General features: G+C 42.8%; 1 protein-coding gene across 7 annotated transcripts in view; it reads right to left on the bottom strand.

Moving 5' to 3' along the window:
• The window catches only part of LOC147122795 (E3 ubiquitin-protein ligase MARCHF1-like), an 881994-nt gene that overhangs the window by 266677 nt on the left and 602353 nt on the right, over positions 1-12964 (bottom strand). For 4 of the 7 annotated variants that reach the window (XM_086010972.1, XM_086010963.1, XM_086010999.1 and 1 more), the window contains one exon: positions 3305-3355. In XM_086010972.1, coding sequence (XP_085867098.1) covers positions 3305-3355 — 51 coding nt within the window. Of the gene's footprint in view, positions 1-3304; positions 3356-7221; positions 7324-12964 lie in introns of all 7 variants that reach the window. The other 3 variants (XM_086010991.1, XM_086010955.1, XM_086010946.1) reach the window with 1 other exon arrangement.

Here is a 12964-nt window from a genome sequence, read left to right on the forward strand (position 1 = left end):
TAATGCTGAGGTAGAATTTGGAGTTTGTTTAACAGAACTGCTTGCGAAGATAATTAAAAGTTAATTAGTATAAAGGGCATAGAATAGAAGGAAATTATGGGAGTTAAGGTACTATCTCAGGATGGAACAGTCTGTTAGATTAAGGGGAGATAGTTTGGATGGCAGCTGGTTGAGTCAGACATCTCTGGCTTGGGCCTCTGAGTTAATGGCCCAAAGCTGTGCCTGGTACACGCACTGTCTGCACCGGGGGGACAAGGCAGGGTGAGATAAGAGACTATTGCTTTGGAAGGAAAGGGCCAGATGAGATAAGGGAAGACAGTCCTCAACATGCTGTAAGGCCATGATTGGTCACATACAGAAACCATGTGTAATGGTTGTGAAGACCCCTTGAGGGAAGGTCTTCATCGGTAAGTTTAGGCAAAGAACTCAAAATGCCATTGGGTACCTTGTTTTAAGGGGAGCCTCTATAGGTTAATGGTCTTGTCCATTATCCTACCTCAGGCCCACCCCTAAAAAGAGTATAAAAGGAAGAGCTAAAGATCTCTTAGTTCAGACCGTGGAGCGAGGGGCTCCTAAGAGTGGAAGCAGTGATCTAACACTCTTCAGAGAGTGGACCCATGTGGACCCTAGTCTAACACTCTTGGGTACTTCAGAGAAAGAGAGAGAGACACATGAGGCAAGAAGGAGAATGAATAAGAAGAGTTGTTCGTGCACGCCAGCCATCTGTCCGATACCAGCTACTTGTTAGGGTCGTATATTTTTGCTGTATAACTAGTGTGTTATATTCCGTCCTAAACTCCGATTAAACACAATATACCCACCATATTGGTTTGCACTCAATCCTGTTTACCAGAGATATGCGAATCTCTACAATGATCTTATTGAATGGCGGAGCATTCTTGAAGGGCCGTTTGGTATACTCCTGCTCCTATTTCTTACGTTCTTATGAAACTTTTTACAATGATTAGCAGTAATTGTTTTTAACAAAATCAAATTGCAATTTTTTAAAATCTCAATAAAGACCTGTTCTCTCTAACAAATGTGCTGAATTAGAATCATTATATGCTATGTTTTATATATTAGCTTTTCAATCAAAGTCAGTATTTACTGCACTAGATGTACCTAGAATGCATTTAGAACCAAAATTTCCATTATTAGCTCAGGAGATTTATCTAGTAGATAGCTGAGCCATACAGAACAGGGAAGTTCCAGGTTTGATTCCTGCACTATACTGAGCCAGTTAATATTGGCCATAGCATAGTTGAAGAAAAAAAAAATCGCTCAGGGTCCCACTCCTGATTACTGCCCAGCAACCGCTGCTGGAAGTGTACACGCGTGGACGTCAGGTAAGGACAGAATTCCACTTGACTGTGTTATCCTTCGTATTTGTATACATTACTGACACCCAGTGTCAAGGCTCACAGGTGAACAATGGCCACTGGAACACAACACCTCCAGGAGAAGGGATGTGGAGAAAACTGGTGAGAAAAAAAAGAGAACAAACTTAAATGAAAAAAGTTTAATAAAGGAACTTGGCAAAGAATGATGATGACATCTCCTGCAAGAAACAGGATGAAAATTCTCAATTATACACTCCTGGGCCATGATATTGGAGCTATTAGTCAGTACTGACAGGTGCCCTTAGGTACATTGTTTACAGGGAACTGGAAGCAGGATGTACTATTGAGAACAAAACAACCAAAGACCAGTGTAATACAGAAATAACTCATTCAGCTTGTGCCATTTTCCAGCTCCTTTTTCAGGGTCTGATCTGACCATCTTTCAGTATTTTTGCACTCACAACCATAGCCTGCCACTCTTTGCTGAATCACTAGCATTTCAATCAAAGTAATTATGTCCTGCCTAAACAAAAAAAGAGCAGATGCTGGAAATCTGTAACAAACACAGAAATTACTGGAAAGACTGGAAGCAGGTCAGGCAGTATCTGTGGAGAGAACAGACAAGTTGACAGTTTAGGTGTGGACCTTCATCAGAATATGAGAACCTTGCCAATGAGCACCGGTTCTGATGAAGAGTCACACCTGATATATCAACTTGTCTGTTCTCTCCACAGATGCTGCTAGGCCTGCTAAGTGATTCCAGCATTTTCTGTTTTTGTTTCAGTATTTACTGCACTAGGTGGCAGCCTATTCCAGAAGCTGATGGCTGCCAAGAAGTCATTTAATATGGTAATTTTAACGAGTGACTTTATTTATTTAGAATCACGCCTTCTGTTTCTGCCTGGCTGGTTTTACATAAAATATATCTATAATCCACCTTGTTAATGCCATTCCTCATTTTAAAACATGAATCATATGCCTATACATTTTAAAAAATAAAAATAGATTTTGCTTCCATAGTTTCTCTTCACAGTACAATCTTTTAAACCTGGAATCATTTTCAACACCCTAATTTCATTTGACTGCCTCTATAGCTTTTTTTTAAATGCATCAAATACATCTGGACACAATATTCGACTTCGTCTCACTGATGCTTTTCATAAAATATCTAACATATTATCATATATAACGGGGGCTGTATATGATATAACACAACTTCAGGGGGGGGGCATAAAATGGGTCATAGCGGATTGGCTGCACGTTATCTACCCCACCTGATATTTCCTTTCCTTTGAAGTCAATGGAAAGGAAAATTAGGCAGAGTGTATAACAGGCAGCCGATCCACTACCCGCCCCACCGCCGAGGTTGAAAGTTCCGCGCATCATTGTTTGAATTCATGCTCCCGGCGGCGGAGTCTTTCGTTTAGCCGTGTGTTTCTGCAATTTGCTCGCGAGGTATCAACTGTTCTCTGCAACGTGCCTGACTTCAAGGTGGATTGCTCATCCACATCAAACAGGATAACAAGTAAACTGCTGTCTTAAGGGCACAGATTAGAAGTTAAAGAGAAACTGTCTTAGAAAGGTGAAATGAACAATTTTGAAACAAATCAAATTGTTTGTCAATTGCTTTGAACCTCGTATTGCTATTAGAAAAATAAACTGTACTTGTATTTTGTCCCTCATGCAAATTCTCTGGGAAATGTTACGCAATTGGGTACCATAGCTATACAGCAATACATTTCTTCAGAATTATGCCTCATGAAAGCATACCAGCTATTCTGTTTATGGACGATCATTCTCTGGAACATACTACAGCTGAGTTCCCAATTTAATGCTAGCTACAATTAAGTTCTCCTTCCCAAAACATATCGTGCGAAGGAGTTCCCAAACACTGGCTCCCTCATCAACAAACACAAAGATAGAAAAGTCAGAATTTGCCTTCTGAATATAAAAAATATCCCTACCTTTGATATGTTACTTGATCGACTTGTTGAGCGTCCTGGAGACTTGTCATTCTGCAAATTAAATAACATATATTGTGTTATTCATTATGTCAAATGTATCTATTTGGGCTTGTTGGCCTCCCTCAGTCAGGTTAGAATACAGGCACAACATGAAGAAAATCAATCAGTTTTACTGCAGTTTTCTTTATGGTGGTGTTATCACCATAACCAAACACCAATCACCCAGTCGCCTCTGAAATCCTCTCCATTCCTCTGATTTCAACAGTGACTCCTCCCATGCTCTAGCCTCAACTCAAGTTAATCATTGGTTTTCCATTCCCTCTGGATCATCCTACAATGTGACTGTTCTCTTGCAAACAAGGGTCTTTCCATCCATGATCTGATATCATGGGAGTGACCAAAGTTAGACCTGGAAATGATAACTCTTTCTCTCTCACTGAGGCTACTTTACCAGGCTATACTTTCGACCCTGTCCAACTTACCATGCAGGCATTGTGGTACTCATCTCCAGCTTTCACCTTGGACTATCTCCTTATTGCTTTGGCAATTGATCCACATTTTGACACTTCATTCACTAGCAGTTTTCAAGATCCTCATCATTTACTTTCTCATCCCAACCTCCAGTGCACCTTAACACCTTCCTTACTGAAAGCTCCTGCTGTCTGTACTAGGTTAGTCGATGCACTAAGCATCTCAACCTTGGTGACTTTAACCTGCATCTGAAGTTACTCTGCCCTCACGTCCCTCAACCACATCCTCTACGTGTACTTCTCTACCCTTATCTTAGGCCAGCTTCCTCAGTTATCTCCTCTTACACATCCCCATGCTTGCGTCTAACCTCTACACCCCCACGTGCCACCCACCGGGGGGAAACCAAATTCCCTCAAGTGTCCCATTGTAACTCCTTGCCCTCTAGCTCACAGCCTGCATTGTCACTGATGCCTTCATGGATCAGCTCCATAGCTGCTGTACCTTCACTTTTGCTACCCCTGACCCCACCAGATCCCACACACCGAAGATAATCCAATTTTCTACCATTTCCTTTGGTACAACAGTTACTACCATGGACTTGGCTTCATGGACTCAAGTTCTTTGGCCGCAGATTAAAATGAACATGGTACATGACCTGCCTGGCTGTCCACCTCCACATCTGGCTTTACTACTTCAAACAGTACTCCATCTCTCTTTCTATGGAAAAATTACCCTTGAAGCCTCAGATTATCTTGGGCAGCAAGAATGATCCAAGACTCCTCTTCTCTATCACAAACTGCCTCCTCCAACCTTTTTTCCCTACACCCACTATCTTCATCTCCATTAGTAAATGTCAGGAGCTGATGAAGCTCTTTGCTTCCAAAATCAAGGTCATCCATTAGTGACATCTGCCTACCTTCTTCTAGCCCACCTCCCAATTCAGCCCCTCCCTTTCACACTGCAGATTCTCCATCTTCGCCCCCAACATTCCGTTATTTAACCCATGCTTGGTACCCTCTCATCAACCTCACTCCAGCTTCTGGAATAGAAAAAACATAGAAAAATAGGAGCAGGAATAGACCATTCGGCCCTTCAAGCTTCGAATCATTCCTCCTTTTCAAAGTGCTATCACCCCCTCGACCCTGCCAATTTTTCAAACTGCCACTTAATTTCTAATCAATCCTTTCTCCTCAAGGTCCTTGAACACACTGTTGTCACCCAATTGTGCACCCGCCCCCCCCCCCTCGCATTCCCAGTTTGAATGCGTCCTTTCTAGATTCAAATCTTCCAGGAGCACCAACACAGCGGTCAAAGTTACAAATGGCATGCTGTACAATTGCAAGTCCAGGACAATGACAGTTTCTCAAGTTTATCCATTATAACCCTTAGATCTCTTTAATTCTTAGCAATAGTGTACCGTGTTTGATTTAACACATGTTCCCTCTTTACCCACTTTATGCCTATAATTTATCTTTGTTTACTGTTTGAGTTTGAGCTCCCCTTTTATTTCTTTCTCATTGTTTAATAAATATTTAAATTCTTTCTCATCAATTTCCCTCTTTTGGGTCCTTAGTGCCCATCTAAATGATTTTACACTTATCCATGCATTTGCTACATATTGGCCCAACTATCTAAAAATTCTGAATCCTTAAGGATACATTGTTTTTCATTAGTTGCCCTGCCTCCTGTTTTTAGTATTATTCAGATCCTTGGGAGATTTTGCTAATGTAGCCTCATCCAGGTGTGTCTGTGGGGTGAAATTCAACTTCAATGTAGGTATAAAACAGGCAGTAGAGGATCAGCTGCCCGTTATATTTCCTGCCCAAAGTCAATGGAAAGGAATATTAGGTGGGGTGTATAATGGGCAGCTAATCCACTACTGTCTGTTTTGCAACCCCATCAAAGTTGAGCTTTACCCCTTTATGCCTATAATAATTTATCTTTGTTTACTGTTTGAGTTTGAGCTCCCCTTTTATTTCTTTCTCATTGTTTAATAAATATTTAAATTCTTTCTCATCAATTATCCCATCTATATATATCACCATCACACTAGATTATCATCTTCTCATTTGTCATCACCAATCAGATTACAGAAAAATGCACAGACAGCAGCCAGGACTACAGTTGCCAACCCTCCCGAATTGTCCAGGAGTCTCCCGGAATTGAAGGTAGCTGTTCTGGCACTCCTGCTAGCAACCCGGGAGAAAAACGGAACTTAGCGCCTGTGCGCCTCTGACTGAAAAGACGAGAAAATACGGGACATATCGCCACAAATGTGGTAAAATCCAGCCGATTTATCAGGACACTTCCCACTAACTTCAAAAGAAAGCCATCCCTAACTGCAACAGTGCTCCTGTGCGGCACACACTACCAGACTCGAACATGTAATCCAGAATATGCTGACAGTGTAGCTCTCAGAATCCTACACCTCCACAAGCCTGGATATCTTGAATAATGACAAGCCTGATGTATGACACAAACCTTCAAATTGATTTATAAGAAAACCCCACATACGTAGCTTGACAATCGATTTATAAGCATATAAAATAAAGACTAACCAAGGCAAAATTCAAACTTTAACCAGCTTACAGATTTATTTCTTTATGTGACTACAGTGGGTGAATAATGATGCAAGAAATTCAGTAGAACAAATAACAAGTGTCTCAAGGCTACCCCTGGGATATCTTGCTTGCAAATTTCGATCCAGCTGAAAAAATTCCCATTTATGATGATCCTCAATTTCTGATTTTTAAGCCAATTTTCTATCTAGCATCATACTTTAGCTCCTATTACATGGATCCCTACCATAGCCATCAATTGCTGATATGGATCATTATTAAAAGCTTCTTAATGTATATACTGTAGTATCATTTGTATCTCTTCTGCGTGCCATGTCTATAATAACTCCAAATATTCCAGCAAATTAGTTAAACATAACCTCACTTTCTGAATCTATGCTGACGTACTTAAAAAGTTATGCATTTGCTAGTATTCTCCAATAGACTTCTCAAAGCCTTTCCCTCCACAGTGTAGGTGGTTTGCCTTGGTGGTTCGAATCACCCCCCCTACTTAGTTCTGTATGACAAGAATTACGGTGAATAGGATTGGAACACAGACAAGCTTTTCGGACTCAACCGTACGGTGTTTAATAAGGTTAACACACACACCCGCCTCCAGTACGTAAAATGCCTGGTGGCATAAAACAAACAGTACAACAATGCAACTTGGCCCGTCGAACAGGCCACTGTCTCATATTAAGACGCCTAAAATCACACTGTGTTGCAATACAGAGTATAACATGGACTTGTCCCACAAACCCCGGAACATACACTATATAATACACACAGAACCTCCCCACTAAGCCCCTCTGGCTTGGTTGGGACACACAACACCCCCTCACACAGTACCGGTGGTCTTAAGGATGCGTGGGCTTGGACAATGCTCACCCCGATTGCTGGGTTTCTTGCTCGCTGCTTCCCTGTGTACAGCGTGTCTCCTGGTTCTATATCACCGATGCAGTATCCAAGTCCCAGTTTCGAGGTTCGTTCCTGCAGTTGAAGAGCAAGGCAAGGTTCTTGTCGATCGTGGTGGTTTAGAGCAAGCGAGAGAGAGAGAGAAATGGCCAAAGCTGCCTTCTCTGTATACCCTAAAAGTTAATTTAAGTCTGTGTATTGCAGTGATATCTTTTAAATCACACTTCTTTGTCTGGTTCCCGCCTTTTCAAGTCTGGGCCTTCCCCCAACTCTTGTATTCCAATACACACCCAGTAATCCAAACCACAGGACATGTGTTTTGCCCAAGGATAAAGTGTTTTTCATTGATGCCAGGAAGTCCATTGTTCCAGCGAAACTGGCATCGTTGTCTTATCCAATTGAAGATCCATCGAAACCCATTAAAACACAAAGGGCTGGATTTGTCAATGTGGAGCTTTTGGAGGCGGGACTCCCACTTGTTGGGTTGTAGTCCCGCCTCCATCGACTTGTGGCCAACCCATGCTATTTTCCCTTGATTGACCTTGTTAAGCCCGCCCAGCGGGCTCAGCAGGCCAATTAAGGGAAAGCCAGTTACAGGTGACGTCAGCGAGTGCCATTTCATCTGTCAAGAGCTTTTGACAGATAAAATGTCATCGTTTGACAGCTCTGTGAAGCTGTCAAACACTGACAATCTGTCTTCTAAGTTGTGTCTTTACTCAAGACTCAATTAGAAAGCCTTCATGACCAGAAAGCAGAAGGCTGCAGCTTTTGACAGTTCAGTGGCCATTCTGCTTTCTGTGCCGGTGAGCTGAGGGACTCCCGAGACCTGAAGGGAGGAAGCCTGCAGGAAGAAGTAAAGGTAAGTAAAACTTATTAAAACACTTTACACACACCTCACACATTTACCTCTGCACACATGCAGCCATTACTCACCTGCACACCAGACATCTCAGCCCCGCCGACCGACGGCCTGCCTCGCTGACCCTGACGAGGTTCAGAGCCGTCGGGAAGTACACACTTCAGGGCTCAAAATAGGGATTAGCCAAAAAACTGCCTGTTAACTACCTGATAACAGTCAGTTAATTGGCATTAATCCCCTTCCCGCCTCAAGGAGGCGGGACCCGGCGTGGGTCGGCTACCCGCCTCCTGGCAAGATGGCATGGAGGCAGGTTGGGGGCGGGTTGGGCATCCGCCCCCAAATTCTGCCATTTTCCCAGCAGTCCCGCCTCCAAACCCGCCTCCCCAGGGCTGGCAAAATCCAACCCGAAGTCTCATTGTCCAAAGTCAAATCACCTATCGAGATACTCATTGTCCAAAGCAAATGTCTTTTCCATAGTTAAATTGAAACTCACAGGTGTGTCTGTGCTTCTAGGTCCAACTGCAGCACACCCCTACCACTGGGCCAAACAGACTGCTGGTCAAACAGCAGTAACAATCATACAAATCCTTGGGGCCTGCTCCGATGTTTACACAGATATTAAACTTACTCCAAGTATGTTATCTTACATAATGAAGGTTTTGTTAATCACTTTCCAATCCTCAGGAGCCTCTCCTGGATAGCAAATTTATAATCTGTCAATTGGGACCTCATTAATTTCAATCTGCATTTCCTTTAAGACTTGTCTGGGATTAAGTACTTGTTTATTTGAAGAGGATCTAACCTTTCTGTATCTCTCAATCCATCCTTTGTTATTTACATACAGTCTAGCTCCTCTTTTGCTGTTTTCAACAACCTGATATTTGATAAAGCTAACCTTTCCTCTTCCTCTTGGGGTAAAGGCAGATGTAAGATGAATAGTTAATAACTGCTATTTCTCTGTGCCTTCAGTGAAAGTACAATTTGGGGCGGGAGAAGGAGGAGTATGTTATTGAACTTTCTGCTCAGAAAGGATTGCTGGGATAATTATAGCAGCTGAGGTAATAAAACTGTAATCGTCAGGTTATAGCCTTGGGATTTAAATAATTTGTGTGTACTGTTCCGCTGAGGTGATACAGCCTTCAAACTGTCAAATCCAATCTTATTTTGAAGCATTTTCATTTTTACTAATCAACTCAGTTACATTCTTAACTAATTCGGATTAACCCTATTGAAACGCTCAGAAGCATGAAGACCAGCAATCTTGCTCTGTCTAGAGAATGAATAATTGGTCACTTCAGCATGTTATAGGGTTCGGTACACACCAGCAAGCAGTGATTGGAAACTTCCAGTGCACGGAATGCATGGCAACAGTAACTACATGAGTTTACAGCACTTAAGGTGTATTACTTCATTCCTTGGATATGGACACTGTCCCATGAGGCGATAACAAGGACATATTGAAAATGAGAAAACCAATTCTGTGCTACTGCATATTAACAATTCAAGTTTGCAACTGCACAAAGGATTCCGGGTTCCCTTTCCAAAAGATATCCCTGTTGTAGCTGTTTACATGACAAGGCTATGTAAACAGAGATGGGGGCAGGGGTCATCAAACGTATGACCTTTGACTCCTTATAAGGAGAGAGCCATTGAGATTATGGGGATGAAGACAATTGAGGGGTGGGAGAGGGTGAAACTGGAGGCCTTCCCTAAGTATCCTTTGCTTTTCATTGATTATCTTCTTATTTACTCACTCCTTCACACACAGGCCCATATTGCAGTAGTTCAATGAGCTACACTGCATACTCTTTCCACCTGTAGCTATGTTCAAGTTACTGCAGGAGCTGAGCCAACTGTATAGCCGCGACCTAGTCCCACAATAACAAGCACCAACACGAGCACAAATTGAGGTTGGGGGAAGAGAGTCAGTTAGTGAGTTGCAAGAGGGAGCACTTAGTGAAATATGAGCGGAGAGGTGAATGTGCAGGTGCAACTGTAGAAAATGTTGTGTGGTGTATAATGGGCAGCCGGTCTGATATTGCATGTTTTACACCTTCTGCAAAAGTTGAAATTACGCCCCCGGGTCTTCTTGACCCTTCAAATAAAGCCGGCACGATCTATTGGTATAGACTTAACTGGACTAGCCACATAAATACTGTGGCAACAAGAGCAGGTCAGAGGCTGGGTATTCTGTGGTGAGTGTTTCTCCTCCTGACTCCACAAAGCCTTTCCACCATCTACAAGGCACAAGTCAGGAGTGTGATGGAATACTCTCCACTTGTCTGGATTAGTGCAGCTCCAACAACACTCAAGAAGCTCGACACCATTCAGGACAAAGCAGCCCGCTTGATTGGCACCCCATCCACCACCTTAAAAAACATTCACTCCCTCCACCACCGACGCACCGTGGCTGCAGTGTGTACCATCTACAAGGTGCACTACAGCAACTCGCCAAGGCTTCTTCAGCAGCACCTCCCAAACCTGTGACCTCTACCATCTGGAAAGACAAGGACAGCAGGTGCATGGGAACACCACCACCTCCAAGATCCCCTCCAAGTCACACACCATCCTGACTTGGAAATATATCACTGTTCCTTCATCGTCACTGGGTCAAAATCCTGGAACTCTCTCCCTAACAGCACTGTGGGAGTACTTTTACCACACGGACTACAGCGGTTCAAGTAGGTGGCTCACCACCACCTTCTCAAGGGTAATTAGGGATGGGCAATAAATGCTGGCCTTGCCAACGATGCCCAGATCCCATGAACGAATAAAAAAAAGACCTTCAGTGGGACAGCGACTCTGATCTTTGGGGCACGTCTTAATAGTCATCACTGGCTCTTCTGATGCTACAACACCATCGAAATTCTGTTCTTCACACTGTCTTGCTCCCTCTTGTTGGTAGTAATTGCACTGGGAGCCATCTGTGCATGCAGATTGAACCCTGACTCAGGGAAATGGGTTGGGCTATGGGAAAAGGGTTGGGTTATGGCAGATTCAGAAAGGTCTTACCAAAACATAGCCCCAAAGAGCAGAATCTTGGCCCAACTTTCAAATGCCTCCTTTCAAAAGCTAAAAAGTTGAGTTTCTCCAGTGTTTTTTGGGAACTCTGCCACATGGCAAAAATGGAAGGCTGTTTCTTGCTGCTGGCTGCTTTCCATAGGATATGTAATGAAATCCATGGGCCGGTCAAACAATTGTCTGCTTGAGACAATTCCTGGACTGAAGTTTGGGAAATGTGGCAGAGATCTCCCACTCTTGGCCTGCGAATGACCAAGTCTTGCTCTACTGGAACTGGGCTCCAACAATGTGCAGAGGTTGATGATGGCTGCCTTTGGGAATCATAGACAATGCAGGCAAGCTTCTTCCGACAGGCTCAAATAAGAGACCCTGCACCTGTATGGGTTACGGGAAACTGTTGCGACAGTTAGCTCTTCATGTTGTACCTTGGAGATTGTTTGATGCTGTTATTGGTTGCAAAGCAGTGGGGAACAAAGGGTCCAATTTTCCCACACTGACCATATTAGCAAACAGATAAAAGTGATTGATGGTGCCGTTATTAAAGGCAACTGGTCAGTCAACAATAACCCCCAGTTTTTAGATTACAAGATTTCAAAGCCACATTATATTATTCTTCAGCTGTATTATCAAACTGTATACCATTATTTATAACAACAACAACTTGACCTAGTGCCACCCACTCCCACAATGACAAGCAACTTGTTGTTGTTGTTATTTATGTTCCGAAAATACAACAGAATCCCAGGGCATATTATCTTCTCTGACAGGTACATTATTATTGCAGTTACACAAAGGGATACTTTTCAATTAGCAGAGACAAGTGCTTCTCTCTCAGCCTCTCTCCGCTAACAATAGTGTGCATGATTTGACTTAGACAGCCAACACCTGTTTAGGGAATTCAGCCTTGTTGCCAATTACAAAAGGTTAACCAATGAAATTTCATTCTATGTTTTGTTTCATATGGATCATTTTCCCCTGAAGTGAAATTCATAGTAAACTTAGAAGTGCGGCACATTTAAACAGTTGCTCTTCCTTTTTCTCAATTATTGTTTGATCATTCTTAAAAGTATTATATCATATTTTATACAAGCACTTCCTCACTCAATTCAACACTTAGTTCCAGAAACTCAAAGTGCAGTGGAACCAGTTTACATTACATTCTTCCTCTCTCACTTTGACACTGCCTTGAGTTTTTTAGTTTTTTCATTTATCGGGACAGTGCACGTCAAATTCCAAAGGGATGAATTTCGGGTTGGTCTACACTGCATTGCATTAGAATCAATGGGGTAGATCTTGACTTTGTGCAACAGTGTAAAACAGGAGACAGCGAATCGGCAGCCCCTTTTACATTTCTGCTGATTTTTATTTCCATTGATTTCAATGCAAATAAAAACCCAGGATATAAAACGCCTGCATTACATGATCGCACGAAAGCTAGATCCACCCCAATCACACCTACCCGAGTACTTCAGAATTCAAATGGTTTCCATAGAAACATAGAAGATAGGAGCAGGAGTAGGCCATTCGGCCCCTCGGGCCCGCTCCGCCATTTAATGAGATCATGGCTGATCATCCAAATTCAGTACCCCGTTCCTGCTTTCTCCCCATATCCCTTGATCCCTTTAGCCTCAAGAAATATATCCAACTCCTTCTTGAATATATTTAATGAATTGGCCTCAACTGCCCTGTGTGGCAGAGAATTCCACAGGTTCACCACTCTCTGGGTGAAGAAATTCCTCCTCATCTCAGTCCTAAATGGCTTACCCCTTATCTTCAGACAGTGACCCCTGGTTCTGGACTCCCAAGCCATCGCGAGCATCCTTCCTGCATCTAGTC

Source organism: Somniosus microcephalus, chromosome 2 (assembly GCF_052327205.1).
Source record: "Somniosus microcephalus isolate GS21.2 chromosome 2, FLI_Smic_1.0, whole genome shotgun sequence".
Taxonomy (NCBI): domain Eukaryota; kingdom Metazoa; phylum Chordata; class Chondrichthyes; order Squaliformes; family Somniosidae; genus Somniosus; species Somniosus microcephalus.